General features: G+C 39.5%; 1 protein-coding gene across 1 annotated transcript in view; it reads right to left on the minus strand.

The window, feature by feature from the left end:
* LOC122804987 (unconventional myosin-X-like) overlaps window positions 1-23,679 on the minus strand; it is a 2,302,513-nt gene that overhangs the window by 227,661 nt on the left and 2,051,173 nt on the right. Inside the window, exon 27 of the mRNA XM_044075233.1 lies at window positions 22,110-22,252. Coding sequence (XP_043931168.1) covers window positions 22,110-22,252 — 143 coding nt within the window. The remainder of the gene's footprint in view (window positions 1-22,109; window positions 22,253-23,679) is intronic.

A 23,679-nucleotide genomic window follows, 5' to 3' on the forward strand; every position in this document is an offset into this window, starting at 1 on the left:
ACAAAATAAGAGGAAGGCCATATTCTTGGCCCAAGATCTGGAAGTGTTGAATGAGGTATGCCCTCCAAAATCTACAAATTGAGAAGACTCAAGGAGCAGTTCAAAACGTTCAACAGCTCACTCAATTCCCTGGGAATGTGACAGTGTTATCTTTGTATTTGATCAATTGTAAGACGTGCACTGACTGGATAACGAGGGTCCCTGAAGCAGCTTTGTGTTCAAGGCCTTCAAGACCAGCAAAACTGCTTATAGCTTGAACAGGTTAATATGCAGCATGCTTCTGCACAGAAGCCTAGTCCTTGAACTGTTATAAAAATAAAGCAAAGATATCTGGATCCACTCTCGGATAAGATTACATAATTTAATGCTAGTTTCACATTTTCATATAAAATGCTTCATCAGGCAAAAAACTTCTCAAAATACAATTTCTGCTTATACAACATTCAAATCCACATGACAAAATCAATTAATCACATGATCCTAACAATTAAAATTTAAAGACACATCAACTCATTATTACTTTACTTGGTTAAGGAATTCTTTCAACATACGTTTGATGTTAAGCATACCATGCAAACTTGGATATTTATGTGCTCTAAACCTGATAATCCATTTACATTCTTTGTTTTCTGTTAAATGTAATGATAAATACCTGTGACATATGTTGTAGCAAAAATTCATTAATATGTATTAAGCCCACCCATGCGACCTCTGGTCTCTGCAAGGCGATGGGTTACTGAGCCAATTTCAAAATACTCAAAGGCAATACTAGAAACAACAGACAGTATAATAAAGGTACATCAGGTTTATATATGGCTAATTTATAAACATGTGAATGGTTATTTTGTGACATCAGACGTGGACTCTACATCTATGTCTAATGATTCAAGAATAGAATCTGTTAGAAAATGTATGCCATTAATAACATCTTTTGCAAGCATGAACATTAATGCATTGTGATCTGCTGAATATTGCGTTGACCAATAACATCTTTACATTTCAAGATAAATATTATAAAGAAATGGGTGTAGCCATGGGTACAGCAGCAGCCAACACCTATGCTAAAATAGTCATGAATGTTTGGGAAAATTAATACATCTTTTCAGAAGATAAAAATGAGTTTTATAAACAAGTACGGTTTTACAAAATGTTTGTTGATGACATGCTTCTAATATAGGATGGTACATTATCTACTATGGGTGATTTTATCAAGTACATTCATAAAACAACCAATTGTTTTTAACAGTTAAGAAGACAGTACACTATACCAAAACTGATTTTTGGATGTCACATTACGCAAGAATGGAATAGGAATGATAGAAACATCATTATATAAGAAAAATATTAAGAGGAACATCTACCTATGGAAGCTGTGAATCCAAAATGATTATTTATTTGGCAAAGTGTGAAGTATGTAAAGCTTTTTTGCATGGGTAAGACTAATCACAAGTTAAATGAGTGTACAAGTGACCATTTATTAGATATAAAAATATGTGTAAAAAAACATACATCAAGGAAACTAACAATACACATACTTTTAAATATATGATTTTCAGGTTATTCAAGAGCAGATAAGAGGGGGTGATAGCATTAATTTAACAGAAAAAGAAGAATATAAATGGATTATCAGGTTTAGAGCACATAACTATTCAGGTTTGAATGGTACGCCTAGCATCAAATTTATGTTGAAAGAATTGCATAACCAAGTAAAGTAATAATGAACTAAGTTTCTTTAAATTTTAATGATTAATTGACTTTATGTCATGTGGTTTTAAATGTTATACAAGCAAGAACTGTATTTTGAGAAGTTTTTTGCCTGATTAAGTATTTTACACGAAAGTGTGAAAAAAGCTTTAATAAATTAAGTAATCTTATCTGCGAGTGGCTCCAGATATCTTTGCTTTGTTATTATAACGTTTTGTTAGTTTACCTAGACTTACTGCCGACCATCACTGTTTGTGATCTAGTCCTTGAACTGTGCAGGAGAATACCACATGACATGTACTTCCTTCCTGTAAGGCCTCTAATATTTAGATATATACAAACACACACACACACACACACACACACACACACACACACACACACACACACACACACACACACACACACACACACACACACACACACAATATATTCCAGCTCTCTTTTTCTAGTTATAAAATACACTGGTTATGTAGTGTTATAAATTATCTCGCACTGCTGCATACTGAGCATTTGTAAATTATCTTTAACTCTACATTAGGCACATCGTAGTCTTTTTGCATTAAATCACTTTTCACAATTTAATATGCATTTCAATTAAGGCAGCTTTTCATTTTTTAGTAACATAATACTCTCTCAAAGTGCATGCGTATCTGCCGTGTCCTTTTAATGAGCACCGACATCTAGAATATTATTACAGGAATGCTCTTCTCTTCCTTTTGGGACAGTTTTGGTTGTCTGCAGTTTGGCTTAGAGGATTAAGGAACTGTTAATGAGCTGTTTCCTGTAACCCAGTGGTCCAAGGTTTGATTCCCTCTCTAATGCCTAACTGGGAGACTTTGAGCAAGTCACTTAACCAGACACTGCTCCTGGTCAGAGTTTGAAAATGTCCATGGAGATCAGTGCTCTAACCCCAGAAAACAAATACATGTTTGGGTACTGGTAATGACACGACAGAATTATTTTCTTCACATTACTTTCTCAGACTGGTCTCTATACCTTTATGCTTTCTCAGCTTGTATTCAACTAGCAGAACTAGGCATTCTTCTTTGATGGCACTGCTTAATCAGCACCTACAGCAGCAGGTTGCTAATCAGACCAGGACCATAATATTTTCATTCTGTTTCTACTAGTTCTGAGAATCTTCTAAAATGTCTGTCATAGCAGATCAGTGGTTGCCAACTTCTGGCACATGGAGTGATTTTCAATGGCATGCTGACTGTGTGTGAGAGATCGGAGAGAGTGAATGAGTGAATGCATGTATGAAAGCTGAAGAGACTGTGTGAGCAAACCCACTGTTCTGCATTGAACAGAAGTGGCTCCACTTTGCGATTTTTGATTGTCTCATTTACTGGTATACAAGCCAATCAAAAATCACAAAGTGAAGCCACTTCTATTCAGTGCAGAACAGCCTGCACTGAATAGAAAGACTTTTTTTTTTTTGGTCACTTGGCTGGCTGTTCCTACCTGTCACTGGCACAACACTACTAAAAGGCTGCCAACCCCTGTAGTAGAGCTTCTGTGTCAGTTTATTTCCTTTTACAACTGGCTATTTGGTATTAGCAAAACTGTAGGTGTATGGAATTCAAATACTTCTTTTATCATATCCCAATAGATAAACATAAAAAAAAGATCTAGTCTTGATAAGCCAGACCAATGCAATCATAACGCATCTGTCTGCAGTGTGTTACCATTTAATCAAGTCAGAGCACATGGAATAGCAATCCACACATGCTAAGTGTGTAATATCTCTGAATTTTGTAACAAGTTTATACCAAATTATTTCCTGCTGAAGGGCACAGTAAGGGAATTATTTTTTCTGACTGATGATTCTAGCAGCATCTCATTGATACTTCACTTATTAAGCACATTTCCAAATCACTTTCAGTACAGTTTTGAAATTCTTTTAAATATTAAATTGCAGAATCCTCCAAAGAATCTCTAGTGGTGGTTCTAGCAACTCTTCATTCTACTTTGGCAATCGTGTGCTACTATACGTAGTTCCTTAACTGGTGTGTGTGTGTGTGCTTCTCTATCATGTTACACTTTTGCAGATTAAACATCAGCCCCTTTAACCTTAGTGATGAACTGTACAAAGACCTTATGAATAAACTTTACAAGGGTGTATGGTCTGTCTCTAATTGAACTTTTGCCATAAATGGCCGTGAAATTTACCACATTCATATACTACTGTTAATTCTTTCTCTAGCTAAATATTTCCCTTTTATGCAACTGTAAAAGGTCTTGACTCATAGGCAAATGATCTATTTCGCTGTAAAATTCAAAGCTCTTGGCTATATTCATCTGACGTGCACTCACACCCAACACAAGTGCAACTCTTACTTGCACTCAATTCTAGTACATCTGTTATCTGCACCAGCATCTTAAGCATTCTGAAATTCTTCCTGTTTACAGCACCGCTGTCAAGCACTATCTTGTTCTCACAGCTTTCTCAGAGACAGAATTATTCAAGACATGTTGGGGGAAAAGTGTAGTATACTGCATAATTTCCAGAAATTTCACTGATGCCAGTTTGTCTCCTGTCTTTAGCATTTCAACTACTTCTCTAACTTTAAGTTGAGTTTCAGTCATTCTGGTGTTAGAATGTGACATACACACCGGAGTCATCACTTGTATTTTACACCTGATCTTATTTAACATTATACTTCCTTAGTCTGCTCTGTAGCGCTATCAGTCTCTTGCCTGATCATGAATTACGTTTACAACACACTTAAAGCCATCAATAACTTTTGCAATTGATCTTTGTAGTAGTATTGCTTTACCTGAGATACCAATTGCAGTCTCAAAGACCTACGCCTCCCTAAAGTACTTTTACTTGTACACAGCTTTCAACATTATCTAGTTTTATCTGCCAGAGTACACATGCTGCATTTAATACTGAAAAAGATTCAGCACTTGGCACAACTGAGACCACTTCCTAAGCTATAAGCAATGAATGATGCACTTTTTTTAATCACTTTATTTAGATCTTTGAATAAACAAATCTATTACACCTGTCCTGCTTTATAAAGGTGATCACAGTATTCACATGTCCCATCTGTTGACTCAAGTCTTCTCTTAACACACAGCTTTACATTCTTGGGCTATGTCCCAAGATATGCAGCAGGGCATTTCTGAGGAAATGTTATGTAAAGTGCACACGGTCAGTGCACGATGGATCCCTTAACCCTTACAGAAGCAGCTACTGATAGACAGGGCTGAAATGCTAAAGTCCTTGATGTCACAGTGTTGGACTTGACTAAATGACTACACAACAACAAAACTCTCCATTAGTTTAAACTCCTGCTCAAGTGCATCTCTGATAACAGACATTTTCTTTGAAGCATGTATTACTAGCATGGCATCCAGACATATCTGAATATGATATTTACCTGGCAAGCTACCAGATCCTGCAGATAAATTAATAAAGTTCTGTAAAATACTTTCATGCACACTGAATACATTATATCATGCCCGACCGCACAAGCTAAACCACCCAAAATACTAGGTGATTAATTAGGCAATTTGCCTTCCTGATTTAGTACTACTATTTGAAATGGAACTTTACACTATGTTTATAATCATGTCAGTAGCTTCTGACCCAGTGGCTATACTTGATGTCATGAACAAGTCAATAGTGTGCACAGTGATGCACGTTCACTGCCTTTCAGTTCTAAAGTTTTAGAAATATTTTCTGGCAAATACTATATTCCTAATCAATGCCTAGTTTAAATTCAGCTTTAGTTTATAAATTCTGATCATTTCTTGACAGTCTAAATGCTCATCTTGATGCGCTGCCTCATTACTTTTTGACTTCACACAATTAAATCTTTTTAGTCTAAATACTTCCGAACACTTCTTTTTCAAATTCTATCTTATTAAAAATGGACAATCTTGAATACCCTTTTTTATTTCACAAGCCTTTTCAAAATGTTTCTTTCTACTACATATACTACAAAAAACTGATCAAATGTTGGAACAGACTTGAATTTTAATTGCACCACATGTCCTGTTCCCCTCATAAACTTTCTTCGTTATTTTCTCAAATTTTAACTTACATACAGTAAACTCTCAGTTAACTGGAACTCAAGCAACTGGCAAAAAAATATCGAAGAAATACAGTATAATTTTCATGTGTTGCGCTTTATTTCCCCACTGCAGAAAGTATATACAAATTTGTAGTCAATTTGTTTAAATGCACATTTGTAATTTTACTTAGTCTGTATACATCCCCAGCTTTAGATAAGGTCAGATCTACTTTCCTTTAAAGTCCGCGACATGTCTGATAACTTCTTAAACTACAATGGGCTCCGATCATTTCTTGTACTATAATGTGTTCTTTCTCTTATCAATGAATTTTGCAACTCATCAAGATCACATTCTTTAGCTCTGTGATACACGCATCTATATATTAATTTATTCTTTACCAGAAACCAAGAAAGACTATGGGTTCACTATAATTCCTTAAATGTCTCTTATAGCTACTGTGTTTTATTTTACTGTTCTAGAATGATAAAAGTATAAAATACACTCAAGGGTTTTTCACCTGTAGTAAAGCAGAACCCTGACATACTATGTTTTCAGCCTTCCTGGCTATTCTGGTCTTCAAGAGAAAAGAAAACAATATTTCTAGGTCCACAGCATTCAGTTGTTTGTTAAATTGTCTGAGTGAGAAAATTCCTCATGGCGTCTACTGGATCATTAAAAAATATACACACACATAATATAAGTGTGTGTGTAAATAAATATAAAAAATAAAAATAATACTCAGTGTCTTAAGATCTACAGGAATGGAAAGGGAAAAAAATTAACGGTGTCTTTACTTTGAAACAAAAAAATGTGCAAATTACATTTCTGCACTGCACAATGATAACTTGACATCTTCCCTTTTGGTAATATGCGATGGGATGTTCAAAGACTTAGAAATTTAGCAGTTTGTGACCAGCCTCTACAGTGCCTTTATTGTGAATGCTTTCTGGACATTTTCTGTCTGCCAGCTCTCAAATACTTAACATATACTCCTACATACTACTGAAGCAGGTTCCATGGAAGGCCACCTCAGAAGTCATCAGATGAATGCAGCACACTCTTTGTTGTACCTCTTCTCATAAGACCTGCAAGGTTTTCCAGCACCTAAGCTTCTGTGAAGGCCTAGAACTTGAAAACAAGTGATATGAAGAGGTGGAGACCCCCCTTATGTCCACCATGGCAGATAAAAACTCTCTTACTCCCATCTAAAGTTTAATCTCTAAGTAAGTTAACAGGATGGAAAAATGCAGTGATCATTGTGTGCCCAAAAAATCATATAGGAGTTAACTTAAAGATATTTTCTTAAGAACTCCACCAACTTTGACAGGGGAGGTTGCAGAACAGGGGAATCTCACAGAAGAGGAGCAACAACTGCAGAATGCTAAACAGAAAATAAGGGATTACCTAGATAATACACACGCTTGCTGTTAAGCAACTGTTTTTTGATAACTCCAGAGCACAAACTTTTAGCACAATGACTCAGGTAACAGAAAGTAGAAAGGGTTGTCGCCAAGTTTAGGGAGCCTATAACAAGGAAGATAACAAGAGATCTTGTAGAGGTACTAGCAATGTTTTGGAAATTTTATGAAAGTCTGTATAAAGCAGAAAAATATGGAACAGTTAAGATAGGAGAGGAGAGGAGATAAAACGGTGATGCATAATCAATCCACAGGAAAATCCCCTGGAAGAGATGGCATTCCTGTGAAAGTCTGGAAGCTAGGAGGTAAAAAAACAAAGATCTGGGAATGGTTTTAATAGTATTTTAAGAGGAGAAGCACCAACACCCTGGAAGAAAGTGGTGGTGGCTGTAATACTTAAAGAGGGTAAAGATCCATCAGATTCAGCTTCATACAGGCCCATTTCAATCCTATAACATCATTATAAAGTGCTTATGTCTATAATAGCTAAAAGAATGGCAAAGGTGATGCCAAAATTGATAGATATGAATTAATGTGGTTTTGTGGAGGGAGGCAAATATCTGACAACATTAACAGAACACTGATGATCCAGAGAGAAACAAAATGTAAGAAATAACACTGCTGTTGGTGGGTCTTGATGCAGAGAAAGCATTTGACACAGTAAGCTGGGAGTTTATGAGGAAGGGAATAGAAGCATTTGCATTTCCTGATAAAATTATAAGGTTGATTAGCAAGATACAGTGGATATAAAAAGTGTACACACCCTTGTTAAAATGCCAGGTTTTTGTGATCTAAAAAATTACACCACAATAAATTATTTCAAAACTTTTCCTACCTTTAGTGTGACCTAGAACTTGTACAATTCAATTGAAAAACAAACAAATCTGCTGGGGGAAAAATATAAAAAATAAAAAACGTACAATATGCTGATTGCATAAGTGTGCACACCCTTAAACTAATACTTTGTTAAAGCACCTTTTGATTTAATTACAGCATTCAGTCTTCTTGGGTACACACCTGCCATCAATTAAAGAGACTCTGATTAACCCCAAATAAAGTTCAGCTGTCCTAGTAGGATTTTCCTGACATTTACTGAGCTGCCTGCTACAGCAAAAGCCACGGTTCACAGAGAGCTTACAAAGCATCAAAGGGATCTCATTGTTGAACGGTATCAGTCAGGAAGGGTACAAAAACATTTCCACAGCACTGGATATACCAGGGAACACAGTGAAGACAGTCATCAAAAAGTTGAGAAAATATGGGACAACACTGATGTTGCAAAGAACTGGACATCCCTCCAAAATTGATGAAAAGACAAGACGAAAACTGGTCAGGGGGGCTGCCAAGAGATCTATAGCAACACTGAAGGAGCTGCATGAATTTCTGGCAAGTACTGGTTGTGTACTACATGTAACAACAATCTCCCATATTCTCCATATGTCTGGATTATGGGGTAGGGTTGCAAGACGGAAGCCTTTTCTTACACAGAAAAACATCCAAGCCTGGCTAAAATTTGCAAAACAATACATCAAGCCTCCCAAAAGTATGTGGGAAAATGTGTTATGGTCTGATGAGACCAAGGCTGAACATTTTAGCCACAATTCCGAAAGGTACGTTTGGCGCAAAAACAACACTTCTCATCACCAAAAGACCACCATTCCCCATGGTGAAGCCCTGTGGTGGCAGTATCATGCTTTGGGGTTGCTTTTCTTCAGCTGGAACTGGGGTTTTAGTCAAATTCAAGATGGAGGGAATTATGAACAGTTCCCAATACCAGTTACTTTTGGCCCAAAACCTTCAGGCGTCTGCTAGAAAGCTGAAGATGAAGAGGAATTTCACCTTTCAACACAACAATGACTAAGTATACATAAAAAAAAAACAAAATAATGGCTTCACCAGAAGACAATTACAGTTTTGGAAGGCCCCAGCCATAGCCTAGACCTAAATCCAATATAAAATCTGTGGAGTGACCTGAAGAGGGCTGTGCACAAGAGATGCCCTCGCAATCTGACAGATCTGGAGTGCTTTTGCAAGGAATAGTGGGGCATATATTGCCAAGTCAAGATGTGCCATGCTGATAGACTCCTACCCAAGAAGGCTGAATGTTGTAATTAAATCAAAAGGTGCTTCAACAAAGTATAAGTTTAGGGTGTGCACACTTATGCAACCAGCATAATGTACTTTTTTTATTTTTTTATATTTTTTCCCTAACAGATTTGTTTGTTTTTCAATTGAATTATACAGGTTATAGGTCACATTAAAGGTGGGAAATGTTTTGAAATTATTTATTGTGGTCTCATTTTTTTTTATATCACAAAAACCTGGCATTTTAACAGGGGTGTGTACACTTTTTATATCCACTGTACATGAGGGATCGGAGGCGAAAACTAAAGTGGGTGGGTTCCTCAATTTCTGTTTGAGCAGAAGAACCAGGCAGGGGTGTCTTCTTCCCCCTTTGTTATTTGCGTTCTATTTACAACAACTGGAAAAGAAAATAAGAGATTCAGAAATTCAAGGATATATACAACTGGCATGTTTCAACAATAGCCATTCTTATGGGGACATGAAAAAATGAAGTACTTAGCAGTATGGATTAAAAAGGATTCTGGTTTGGCAGCTAGGGTTATATGGGAAGAGACTAAGCAAAAGATAATACAAAAATTGAGAAATTGGAAGCTCTGTTATATGGATATGGATGGCAAGATACAAGCAGTTAAAATGTTTTTAGTCCCTTTAGTTTTATATACATGTCAGGTATATTTTTATCAACCAGAGGAGAAATTGTGGATAGCAATTAATAAAGAGCTGAAGGATTTTATCTGGGAGGGGAAGAAGACAACAGTCAAGTGGGATAAGGTGATGCTTCCAACAGAACAATGTGGTTTGGGATTACCCAAATTGAAGGGGTATTTCAGAGTGAAACAGTTAAGGCTTCTATACATAGCACAAGCAGAAAAGTACAGTTGTGTACAGTTACCATAAATTTAGATGTTCTAGTTTATTCACTGTTGCAGTCATCACACTTGGGTTATCTGCCTGCAGGTAGCCTTCAGTTGGCCCGAATACCAGAGTCTTGGGATTTCTACGTTGGATGCTGTCGCTTCTTCCATGACGTCAGGGGTATAAAACAGGCAGCTGACATTACATAAGTTTTTCTTGCCCCAGATGTCAGGAGCCCCCCAAATAGGAAGCTAGTACATGGTGTGGAACACCACCAGTAAAACGTAAATACCCCTGCCATAAAAAATGGCCATATAGACGACAGTTAAAAAGGATAGAGAAAAACAGGGGACTGGAGGGAGGAAAACCAGGACTGCAACAGTGAATACACTCGAACATCTACATTTATGGTAAGTGTACACAACTGTACTATGTTCTTCGTGTTTCATTGTTGCAGTCATCACACTTGGGTTGATTCTCAAAGCTGAGGAAGGGTGGAGGCATTCAAGAGGGGTTAGGGCTGGCCAGCAGGCCTTGTAAGACTGCTGTAGCAAACCCAGCTCTGGATTTAGAAAAAATAGGTAAGTGGTAATGCTTGGTGAAGGTGTGTACAGAACTCCAGGTTGCAGCTTCCAGAATGTCCCTGGTAGGGGACTCCCCTGAGATATGCTGTAGAGGTGGAAGTAGCCCTAGTGAAATGTGTTCTGATCCCCTGTGGGGTAGGTGCTTGTATCAGAAATGGATGCAGTGTGCTATCCATTTGGAAATGGTTTGCTTTGAAATGGCCTTGCCCTCTGCCCCTGTAGCAAAGCTGACTAGCAGTTGGTCAGATTTTCTGAAAGGTTTACCCCTGTCAAGGTAGAACCTGAGCTGTCTGTGCACGTCCAAGGAGTGCAGGATCCTCTCTCCTTTATTCTGAGGATTAGAGAAGGTTGGCAAATGGATGGCTTGGTTTAGGCCCACACTGGACACCACCTTAGGCATAAAGGATGGGTTAGTCCTGAGGGGAAACCCTGTCAGCATGGAAAATAATGAGGGATTCCACAGCCATTACTGCCTGTAACTCAGACACTCTTCTAGCGGAGGTTATGGCTAAAAGCAAGTCTGTTTTCCAAGAAAGGAATTTTAACTCTGCTGAAGCTGCAGGTTCAAAAGGAGGGATTGTGAGCTTTTCCAGTACAAAGTTAAGGTCCCAGGCAGGGGATGGGTGGTCTCCTAGGGGGCCTTAAGTTGTTAACCCCTTTCAGAAACCATTTGATGAGAGGGAGAAAGAATAAAGGTGGCTCAGTATTATAATGAGCTGAGATGGCAGAGGTATGAATCTTAATGCAGGAGAAGGATAGGTCTCTGTGGAGTAGTTCTGCTAGGTAATCAATGATTTGAGGTAAGGAGGGCACAGCTGTGCCCTTTCCATGAGACTGACTCCAAGAGCAATATCTTTTCCACTTTTCAGCACAGGATTTTCTAGTACTAGGCCTTCTGGCCTCAAGAATGACATCCAGCACCTGCTTGCTGAGGGTTGCTGGTGGTGTATTCAGGGGATAAGCCAGGCTGCAAGGTTTAGGGTTTGCAGCTGTGGATGCAAAATCTGTCCCTCCTGCTGAGACAGCAGGGAAGGAGTCTGATGAAGGTGCCAGGGTGGCACTGTTGTCAGACTGAGTAAGAGTGGGTACCAGTGCTGGCGTGGCCAATCTGGGGCAATAAGAATTTCCCTTGGGCTGTCCAGTGTGAACTTGAGTAGTACCTTTAAGAGGAGGGGCAGAGGTGGAAAGGCATAAAGTGAGAGGTTTTCCCATTTGATGGATAAGGCATCCACCGTCCAGGCCGTGCTGTGAGGGCTCCTGGTGCAAACGTTGCTCAACTGGTGGTTCTCGGGGGAGGCAAAGAGGTCCACCTCCTGTTTCCCCCACATCTGGATTAGAAGGTTGAAGGTGTTGGGCTCCAATTTCCACTCATGTGGGTCCAGGAGATTTCTGCTCAAGTCGTCTGCCAGTGAATTCTGTCTGCCTGGCAGGAACTGAGCTTGCAGATGCACTTGGTTGCTCAAGGCCGTGTTCCACAGGACCATGGCTAAACCCGCAGAGTGGGTAAGAATGGGTCCCCCCCTGTTTATGTACCACATAATTGTGGTGTTGGTCCGTTTTTATCAGCAGCTGTCCTGGAAGGATTAGGTATTTGAAGGCTGTCAGAGCATACTGTATAGCTAACATTTCTGTTTGTTTGATGTGCAGGAGAATTTGTCCTGGGGTTCACTTTCCCTGAATGCATTTGCCTGCCATGTGAGCCCCCCCCCCCCATGCACAGTCTGATGCGTCTGTAGTCAGAGTTTGTGCGGCGAGGGGTTGATTGAAAGGCAGTCCCTTGTGGTTGCATGCTTCTGCCCACCAAAGGAACTCTGCCCTTAGACAAGGGATGATCAGAACGACTGTTTCCAGGTCCTGAATATGTTGGCACCAAAGACTTTTTAAGTACCACTGCAGTTTCCTCATATGCAGTCTTGTATATGGAATTAGCAGAATGCATGAGCCCATGAACCCTAGGGCTTGCAGTATTTTCCTTGCAGATAGCTGGGTTTTGGTGGCCGTGTGTTTGAAGTAGTTGTTCAAATAGATCTGTTTTTCTGGAGTGAGAAAGGCCATCTGGGAAGTTGTGTTCAAGCTTGTTCCCAGGAATAAAATTTTTTGACTGGGCACCAGTTGTGATTTATTTTCGTTGATGGTGTACCCCAACGAAGATAGGAGTTTTTTTTACAAATGCCAAGTGTTGAAGCAGTAATTCCTGACTGTCCACCTGAATCAGGCAATCGTCCAAGTATGGGAAAATCTCTGCCTGCAGTATGCAACGGCTGGAGCCAGGCACTTTGTGAATACTCTGGGCCCAGCAGATAAGCCAAAGGGAAGTGCAGAGAACTGATGGTGCATACAACCTGTCCTGAAGCGGAGATATCTCCTGCAAGACCCCTTATGGGGATGTGCAGATAGGCTTCTTTTAATTCTAGGGTTCCTAGCCAGGCATCCTTGGCTAGCATAGGTAGAAGCTGTTGCAGGGTTAGCATTTTGAATTTTGGGACCACCAGAAAGGTGTTGAGAATTGATAGATCCAAGACGGGTGCCAACAGCCCTCTTTGCTGGACACCAGGAAAGGTCTGGAGTAGAAACCCTGTCCCTTTTGTTCTACTGGAACAAGTTGGATGGCCCTGATATTTTGCAGGTAATGTACTTGCTTTTGAGCCTCTGCCCACTGGTTTGGAGGAAGGTCTGGAAATCCACTTGGGGTTGGCAGGGAATGTAAGTAGAATATGTACTCCTGGGATACAATGCTTAGAACCCATCAGTCCTGAGTAATGGACATCCAGTTTTTGGCAAGAAGGGCAAGTTTTCCTCCTAGGGGCACAAGTAGATGGGCAGGGCTGGGAAGGATAATTGACAAGCCATTGTGAACTTTTACCATAAGGGCGTGGCTTGCCACTCCCTGTTTTTGAGGTGGGAGCACTCCACTGTTTACATCTCTGCATACCCTGAGACTGTAGTCTTGGTGGTCTGGTTCCCCCTGGGTTTGGACTGTGAAGGCCTGGAAGGGGCTGGAAAGGACCATTTGTTGTAGGCCAATGCCTACTGAATCTAGGTGGCTGCACTTGTAAGAATTCTTTAACAGTTTACATAGATTTAGCTTTTTCTTCCATCTTTTTAAGAACCTATTCTGCTTTGGTGCCAAACAAACTGTCCTGATTTAAAGGAGTAGCTAGTAATTTTGATTTGACACGGTCTGGCAAGGTTTGTTCCTTCAGTCAAGCATGCCTTTTCAGTAGAGATCCAGTGACTGCAGCCCAGCAAGATGGTTCTAGGGCATGAAAGCCACACTGCAAAGTATGCTTACTAACTTGGTTTGCAGAATGCATTAACTCTTGCAAATCTTTATTTTCTGCAAAATCTGGAAGTAACACCATTTTTTGTTTAATTTGTTACATAATATGTTGCTGGTACTTCAACACATGAAACTGGCAATTCAATGACCTGATGGCAAGAGTTGCAGAGGTATACACCTTCTTACCCCATCTGTCTAAAGCTCTGGAATCCCTGTCTGAAGGAATAGGGTTTTTAACTGTAGTAGCCTTAATACCTTTAGGCACCTGGGAAATGGTCTCTGGATCCGTAGTAGGATTCTTAAAGAGAAATTTGTGAGAATCAGGTACTCTGTAGTACCTGTCAGGTTTTCTTGGGGCTGGTGGTAAAGTGTCTGGAGTAAGACTGGATTCCATAAAGACATCATCTACAACATCCAGGACAGGGGGTACAGCTAGGGGCCTGTACTGAGGCAACTCTAAAAATTCTCCGAGTCTCTTTTTGGACTGAAGATAATCCTGGCATTCCCAGCAGAAATGCTTTCTTAAAGTATGCAAGGTTTCACCAAATGAAAAATCCTCTGGAGGGGAGGCAGAAGGAATGGATTCCTCTGCATCTGAATCCTCAAAGGTAGATAAGGGTATGTACTGGTAATCAGAAGGGTCAAAGTCATCAGACTCCTGGTCCATAGAATCAGAAAGAAACTCAGTTCTTGGTCACTTAGCAGGGGAAGGCTGACTTCCCCTAATTAGTGTGATAAGGTCTTCAGCCAGTCTAAGCATTTGTTTTTGAGGCATGGGAGCTTGAGCATGGGCTTTGGTCATCTGTTTTCTAGGCGTAGTGCGTACTCTGGGCCTGAGAAACTCGGTAGTTTTAGCTAAAAAAAGAAGTTTTTTTTTTAATAAAGATGTTGTTAGGTTGGAATACAGCCTCAGAAGCCGGTGCCTGCACAGCGTCTCTGGACCCATCCAAGGTAGTGACATCCGCAGGTTCCATAGTTGAAGAAGCATCTCATGGCATACCAGACTCCGAATGGGTCTCAGCAGAGGCCTGTGAATCTGTAGAAGCAGGTATCAGGGGCTGCAAAGGCACCTCATGGAGTATCAGCGGACTGGGGACCAGTTTAACGGAAGTGTCGTCGGCAGTTTTTGACCTATGCAGTCTGTCTCTGTCTTTATCTTTGCGTTTTTTCAGAAGATCGGTAGTTGGACGGCTTACTGAAGCCATTTCCGAATACAGAAAACAAGAGCGAAAGAATTTAGCGACAAAAATAGCCCGATGACAAATGGTTCGGGCATTAAGGCACAAAACCGACAGCGAGGGACGTCGTGGTCTGGGCCTAAACAGATGACACAGTAAGAATGAAAATCTCTGTGAGGTATTTGCTTTCCACAGGCAAGACAAGTGTTAACTTTTTCTGACATCGTTTAGAGCAAGAAAAAAGAATATCCAACAGGGTACTTGGCTTTAGAAGACATCAGGTTTGAAACTCGAAAAATTTAAATTTCAGGTAGCGGCAGACTGACACTTACGAATTGCTTCTGCTTCGGGCTCCTTCTCAGCAAGAAAGACTGATGTAATGGCATCGGCTGCCTGTTTTATACTCCTGACGTCATGGAAGCGACAGCATCCGACACAGAAATCCCAAGACTCTGGTATTCAGGCCGACTGAGGGCTACCTTCAGGCAGATAACACAAGTGTGATGACTGCAACAGTGAAACACGAAGAACATCCTATAACTCAAAGTGGAAAGGGAAGATGATGATGAAGAAACAGAAGAGAAGCTCAAGAAACAAGGAGAGACGGATTTTGGATGCATATCCTACACCCTTAAGGAAAATAACAATAACCATACACAGCGTGACAATCATTTTGAAGAGAACTCAATTATGCCAGTAGAACAAAAGAGCAATACAAGAAAGCCATGTGGAACAAAGGATCATTTGTTGTTAAACAGTCATAGTGGAGAACTGTAAAAAGGGGAATAATCCATGTATGGCATGGACTGACTACAAAAAAAGCATTTGATATCCCACATTCAAGGATAAAAGAGTGCTTAAAAATGTATAAAAAGATGCATCCTACACTGATCGACTACATTACAGTGCCCATGAAACAGTGGTAGACTACTTTGCAATTAAGCCCTGATAAAGGACACATTATTATCCAAGGGATAAAAATTCAAAGGGAGATATTCCAGGGTGACTCTGTCACCACTGCTATTCTGCCTTGCCCTTAACTCATTAAGCTGTCTACTTAACAGCTTAGGCCATGGCTATAATTTGGCTCCTAGAAAACAACCATGTGTAAAGACTTTGTTGACTGTATAGCTCATCAGATGAGGAACTGAAAGTACAACTACAAGTTGTCAAAACCTATTTAGATGATATAAAAATGTCACTTGGCCATGATACATGTGCAAAAGCAACTTTTAAAGCAGGAAAACATCAGTTTGGGACAAGAATTTGATATAAAAAAACTTGAGCAAGAGGGGGTGTGTATAAATATTTGGGAACTGATGAAGGGTCAACAATAAAACATGACCAAATGCGAATAAAGCTTAGCAAGGAATACTTTAGAAGACTTAGGTTAATCTTGAAAACAGTGTTGACATCCAGGAATAAAATCCAAGCTATAAACCAAATTGCTCTTCCTGTCCTAACTTACAATTTTGGAGTGATTGACTGGCCCAAAAAAGTGTTGGAGAGATTAGATAGGAAAACAAGAAGGATGCTTCATGCTCAGCAAATGATTTATAAAAATCAGTGCATACCAAGATTATATACTCCCCGTTCCGAAGGATGGATGGGCCTCGTTGAAAATGATTACATGTACAGATCTGCAATCATGGGACTCCACACTTATCTGCTGACTTCACAAGACCCAAACGTAGTGAAAGTTTTGAATCATGAGGAGAATAAATCTAAGATGACTTCTCTGCATAATCTAGCAGAAGCATATCGGCATCAAGCAGGAATGCAAATAAAACCAGAAGTAGATAAAAAGGGTCTACATTATATGAATTAAGTTTTATAACTTGGAATACCATATGATCGACACCATATGGTTGAAGTTATAAAACTTTGAATAGTGAAAAAAATAAAAGAATAAACCCTAAACTAAGGGTTGTCAGCAGGGTGACTTCCCTTTACTGCACTCTAGTGTGATCTCGGAGTTGGTATATTTAAAGAGCGGGGGTGCAGGTGGGCTTGGCCCCTGCTTTAACCCATTAGGTTACTTTTTTTTTTTTTTTAACTATTTGAAGTTTTAGAACTTCGACCATATAGTGTCGATCATATGGTATTCAAAGTTATAAAACTTTGTTCATATAATACAGACCCGCAAAAAATCAGGCAGCAACCGAATGTGCCAAAAAACGAAAGAATATAAGGTGAAGGGCCAGATGAAAAGGCAAGAAATGCGGAAAATGCATAAATACAGTTGCAAGTATAGAAAACTTCTGGAAGAACCTCATGTTGATCAGGAACGAATGGAATGGTTAAGGAGTGGCGAATTCAAACCAAGAGATGAAAGGTTAATATTGGTAGCCCAATATAGTGGGCTGCGTACATGTTAGTTTACAAAGTCCATTGAACATGTGGGAGAAACAGACAAATGTAGGTTTTGTAAAATCGAATTGGAAATGGTCACACACCTCATTGCTGATTGTGACATACTAATGGCAGAAGGATTGTATACTGAAAGGCATAATAATGTGGCAAGATTGTTCCATTGGGGATTGTCGTAGCTGAAAAACACTGGAAACATAAGCCACAAAGCATCATAGAAAATTATGAAGTTTATATCACATGGGATCAGCTCTTATCAACAGTTCAAAAGACAGATGTTAGAAAACTGGACATAGTGATCCATGAAAAGAAGACAGAAGCAGCACTGATCACTGAAATTGCCAAACCCAGTGACTACAATGTCTTGTATACAGAGAGACACAAAGTCATAAAATATCAGGATTTGCAGGCAGAAATGAAAGCAATGTGGAAGAAAGATACCCAGTCTCAATAGTAGTATGAGCAATGGGTCTTATAAAAAAAAGGATCGACAATCTTATTTAGATATGTTACCAATACATGCAACTCTGTACGAGTTGCAGGAGGAGTCATTACTGAGCACATTGCAGGTGCTGCAAAGAACACTTCTGGCTGACATCAAAGATTGAAACAATACTAATTTCATGAACTTTAATCGTACTTTGACTTAGGAATGGGGTCCATTCCCATCATGGTATTAGAAACCCAAAAGATTTGGAGAAATGAAAAAAGCATTATATTTATAAAGTAACAAAGTATTCTAAGAACTAAACCAACATGGGAATGGAGATTCTGCCAATAGGGATGACTGCAATTCGGGATACAGACAAAAGACAAGAGGAGACTAGAATTTATTGGAGAAAACTGGCAAAATAAACAAGGTAATAAAACCAAGAACAGCAAATTTAGAAAAACCAAAGGGACAGGAGCACTCAGCTTTCACCAAAAAAAAAACAAAGTAGCCACAGGACAAACAGAACTTTAATAGTGAAGCGCTTTTCGTCTGCTTAAAAAGCAGACTTCATCAGATGATGTCTGATGAAGTCTGCTTTTTAAGCAGACGAAAAGCGCTTCACTATTAAAGTTCTGTTTGTCCTGTGGCTACTTTGGTTTTTTTGGTGAAAGCTGAGTGCTCCTGTCCCTTTGGTTTTTCAAAATAAACAAGGTATTGGGAGCAAATAATTAGAGAGAGAAAGGTAATAGAATAGGAAGAAGCCACAAATGTATTTGGACTGCAGGCTAGAGGTTGTCTTCCCTAACAAGAATTGATATCAGAGTATAGTCAGAGAGAGAGAAATAGGGGGATCCTAAGTGAAATACCAGCACTGGTTTTAGTATAATATAAAACAGAAGCTGCTGTTAAAAAAGGAATAATTAGTAGAGCATACAAAATATTGCATGAAAATTAAGAATCAATAAGGAGGGTAGAAAGGATTGGAGAGACAGATAGGATAAGCAATTCACAAAGAAACAATGGGGGATATATTTATGTTTCCCAAATATGCAAAGTTTAGAAGATTTAGGATCTTTGCTGGGAAGTGTTTACATAGGTATTTTCATACCCCCCAAAATTTTCCTTATGTAGACAGCAAATGTTGTAGGTGTAACGGGAAAGAAAGAAGTAATTGGGAACATATTTTCTGGGAGTGTAATGAGCTGGCAGACTTTCAAGATCCCCTCTGTCAGAGTTACTGGGTGAGCAAATTGGTGTAACTAAGGAAATTATTTTTTTGAGTTATGATACAGAATCAGAATTGCCCAGACATAGTAAGGCCTTGCAGAGTCTAATTATAGTGGCTACAGAAAAAGCAATTAGTGGAAATAGGAAATCAAAGTCCAAACCAACTGTACTAGAAGTAGCGAATATAATAACAGAGATAAAACTGGAACTGGGATCTTTAGAAAACGGTAGGAGCAAATGGCATAGAAAAATGGGAACTGTGGAAACAATACACACATAGGAGGAACAAGGTTTAAAACAAGGTAGGATTTGAATGAGCTATGTAATGCTGGTTGATAATGACTTGATAGATTATATGTATGTATAATGTTTGCAACTAAAATTATGTCAGTATGGTTTATTTTCATTTATATACATGTATGATTGCCTATGTCATATGTGACAATTTAATAAAGAGGTTTCTTGTTTAAAAAATAAAAAAATAAATAAAAATAAGATAGGGAAGGGGGCTTGTGCAGTTTATCTGCTTTCCTGAGCCCCACAAAAGTAGAGTTGTTGATGGTGTCTTTCAACAACTGGCTCCATGAGGGATGACCCTTGACTCCTTAGGCTATATCCTAAAACGTGCAGCTAGGTATTTCTGGAAGGATAAAAGTGGACACAAGCCCAGTATATGTTGGACTGAATAATCATTAAGTACTTCACAGGAAGTGTCAAAATAAAATCTGGGACTTCAAATATGAGAGGAGGGAGACCCATGCCCCAGTTGGGAGGGTGGCCTAATGGTTAAGGTGTTTGCCTTACAAACACAAGGTTCAGGGTTTGAGTCTCTCAAGGGATAATTGGCTAGGCTTAAAATGGCTCGCAAGAGCAGTCAGCCTAGTACTAATCTATGAACCTATGAACCTATTACATCCAGGATTAAACTCATGCACAGTTTCATGAGAAGGCATGCATGCTACCAGACACTTTCCAGGTGTTACAAGTTGTTTGCGATCACTCACCTGCTGAAAAGCAAAGCATGATGGAGTTGTATCTTTGACAGGATTGTCACTGGTATCGGACCATATTCCTCAAGGCTATAATCTTGATCTGTGATTCAAGAGCTCACCAAACATCTGCTTAGTGTCTAAGCTTGAACCAGAAGCCTTGGGGCTAAACAACCAGCTGAATCCTCTCTTAAATAGGGTGGGCTGTCTGACTCTGTGGAGTCTGGGAAGATCCTAGAAAAGGAAAAAACTGAAATTAATTACCCTAATCAGTGATGAGGAAGCCACTGTTTCAGATCAGGCTGAAGTATTCTGGACTGCAAGTTATCAAAGAGGGGCTAGGATGCATCAGAAGCCAGGGACACACCTATGAGGTGAACGACTGGCAAAGGCTGGAGACCTTACAATGTACAGATGACTTCAGCACTATGCAGACTGCAAGGCTATATCTGAAATGAAATTATCTCCATAAGGGCTATGTTCCAGTGGCAATACTCTACTGTAAACTTATGGCTGTGGTAAGCATCGTCCTGCTTGTATCTGGATGAGAATTTCTCAAGGGCTGCAATAATTTCAGATATGATGTAGGCCAAGAGCTGTTCTCACCAACTTCAATAGGCATCAGAGTTGACCCTTTAGCACAGCTGGTACTTTGTGACATTTTACATTTTTTTATATCTTTGAAGCTGATTCATTCACCAGGTTAATCAAACCCAACAAATATCTCCAAGACTTTCTCCAACCCACATCTGTGGCTGTGTAGGAAGAGGAGGTACCTTGGGACATTGGCATGTATGCTGCTGAGGATTTTCATTTATGCCCTAGGCTCCTCCCCCTCCCACACAAGTACTTGCTCAGGGATGGACATGCAATCGGTGTGCTTGCGTGCCCAACCTATGCTGGAGATTAACTGTTAGGATTGTAAGCTCATTCTTTCTTGCACGCAACTCAGATGCCTGAGCTGCTAATGAAACCCAAGTCACATGGACAATAGTTAGGGCTTTACCCCTCTACACCACAGTGCTGGCTGTACTGGTACTGTGTAATGCCGTGCTCCTGTCTCAGAGTGGTTCTTAAACCTGACACATGGGCACCTAACTGGTTTGTAATGCATTAACTATACAGATGGTATGACATGCTTTTAATCAATGTATACTATTTCAAATTGTAGTTTCAATGCATTTCATCAGATCACATTTGAAAGTGACTGTACCACTGTAATGTCATTTTACTGTACAGGTGAGGGTGTCCTTTTTATATGCAAGTCAATGACAATGGATGCTTTCTTGCCATTCATTTACACTATAAGGCGATGGCTTGGACAGTGGTTTTGCGAGATTGTCAGAGAGTTGGGGGGGTTCAGTTGTTTTCCCCACTGCTGATCTCAGTAGTAATACATTTAAAGTTATGGGGATTTGGGGGGCACAGACTCACATGTAGGTATTTGTGTTGGGGTTGCTTTCCTTTAAAATAATGTTTTAGTGTGTTTACATGATACTTGTTCATTTGGTGTGCCAGGGTGTTTGATGGGTTTATTTTTCAGTGTGCTGAGTTCTGATGATTTAATACAGATCCTATAGATGATACTTAGGTTGAGGGTGATGGCACAAACAGTGCAAGTGGCAAAAAAACAGTCAAGGTCCAGGGACAACCACACTCCCAAGATGTCTCAGCAAATATCAGAAATAATGCACACACATCCCTGTGCATGCGAGCTTCCAGAAATTGATGGAATTCTGTTTAGTAGAAAGGACAAATCCAACCAATGGCCTAATAAAGGAAGGTCCCCAGCTCTAGACTGACCCACACTTACAGATCTAAAATCCTATCCCCTCTCCAAATAAGACAGCAATGTTTCTCTTACACTTACTGTTCACTCATCAGAACTGTCAGCTTCATCTGTAGAAAAGAAATAAGTAAGACAGCAACCCGGCAACAATTTACACTGGCTGCTTACCTCTGACTAGGAACTCCTGTCCGTCACTGCGAGTGTCCCCTTTGGGCTTCTGCAGAAGACATATCCAGTGATGCATCTCCTCGGGAGTGTCTGTGTTACAGTGAATTACCCGATTGGCCGTGATGATTACAAAGGAGTTAGGTCTGCCAATAAGAAAAAAAAAGCACAGACTGACTTTATTGGAACGCAGTTACTCCTAGTATAACTATGAAGGAATCCACTGTTTTTATTAACCAAGGACAGTATTGTAGCTGCAACACTCTCACTCTCAACATAAGTGTTACTGTTTCTCCTTGACAAGATCAACATGTTTCTGACTCCAGAAAAATGTGGATTTTTAAGCTTAGTATTTGCAGAGAACACAATACCTGAAATTATCTTTCTGGACACGCTGTTCTTTGGTGTCACTCTTGCTTATGTTGCGGTTCAGTAATTCTCTTTTACGCCTGCAGTTACAATGCAGAGTACTCTACCTGCTGACTCGTTATGACCCACTTGCAAGGTAGTACACACTGGGGGATTGGACAAAGTTGTAATAACCTGCATGGTGCTCAATGCATTTTCTGCAGGAAAATAACTTGTGGTTCATATCAAACAAAAGGAGAACAAGGCAGAGAAAAAAAGCAATACAGTGACACAAACAAAACACTTAGCCTCTTCAAAGTAAAGACGTACTGCAGCAAGTGTCATGTGAGAGACTTGGGTCTTGAACCAGCCCAGTTTAAGCAAATGAGCAGAGGCTTAAAACTGGAGAAGAAAGATAACTCATTTTGTTAGCTGAGTAACTCTAAGTAACAAGATTAAAAAAAAAAAAAATTATGACTTGAAGATGAAACACAAAGACCAGTGACCCAACTATTAGGAAAAAATTGACTCCTGATTCATCTAAACAAGAAATAAATGTTTTTGACGAAGGGATAAGCCACCTGCACCCCCACAGCCTTACTTCTTATGTATACCAAATACGAAGCGATACAAGAGTGCTAGAAAGGGTAAATCACCCTTTCCTAAACCATTGTGTGATTGCACATACCAGCAGTAAAAAAATAAAAATAAAAGCACCCTTAAACTAAAAAATATGACACAGCTCCCCTAGCAAACAAGTACCTACTATTCCTACATACGTACCCTACTGCAAAACTAAACACAAATGTTGATGAATTGGGATTTCAACATTAAACCTTTGATCCAGTTTCATTCAAACAAAAAACACTTGAACTAACATGAATCTGAAGAAAACATTCTCTATAGAGAACATCTCGTCTTTAAAAGGTGATTGGTCTCTTAAAATACAAATACACATGAATACCCACAAATACTCTGCACACATAAAAATAGGCACATAGAGGTATGATAATTTTTTAATTTTTTTTTTTTTTTTTACAGTAAGAAATTTTACACACAGAATAAGCAAAAAAAAAAAAAAAAGGGAAAAAATTTGCTGTTCCAAAACATACACACACAACACAAGCACACCAAACAAACAGCAATCCACACACATATACTTAAAATCTTACACCTAACCCTACACTAAACTATACACACACCACTAACTATCCACTTACCTTAA

This window comes from Protopterus annectens, chromosome 6.part0 (assembly GCF_019279795.1).
Source record: "Protopterus annectens isolate FY-2018-M chromosome 6.part0, PAN1.0, whole genome shotgun sequence".
Lineage (NCBI taxonomy): Eukaryota > Metazoa > Chordata > Ceratodontiformes > Protopteridae > Protopterus > Protopterus annectens.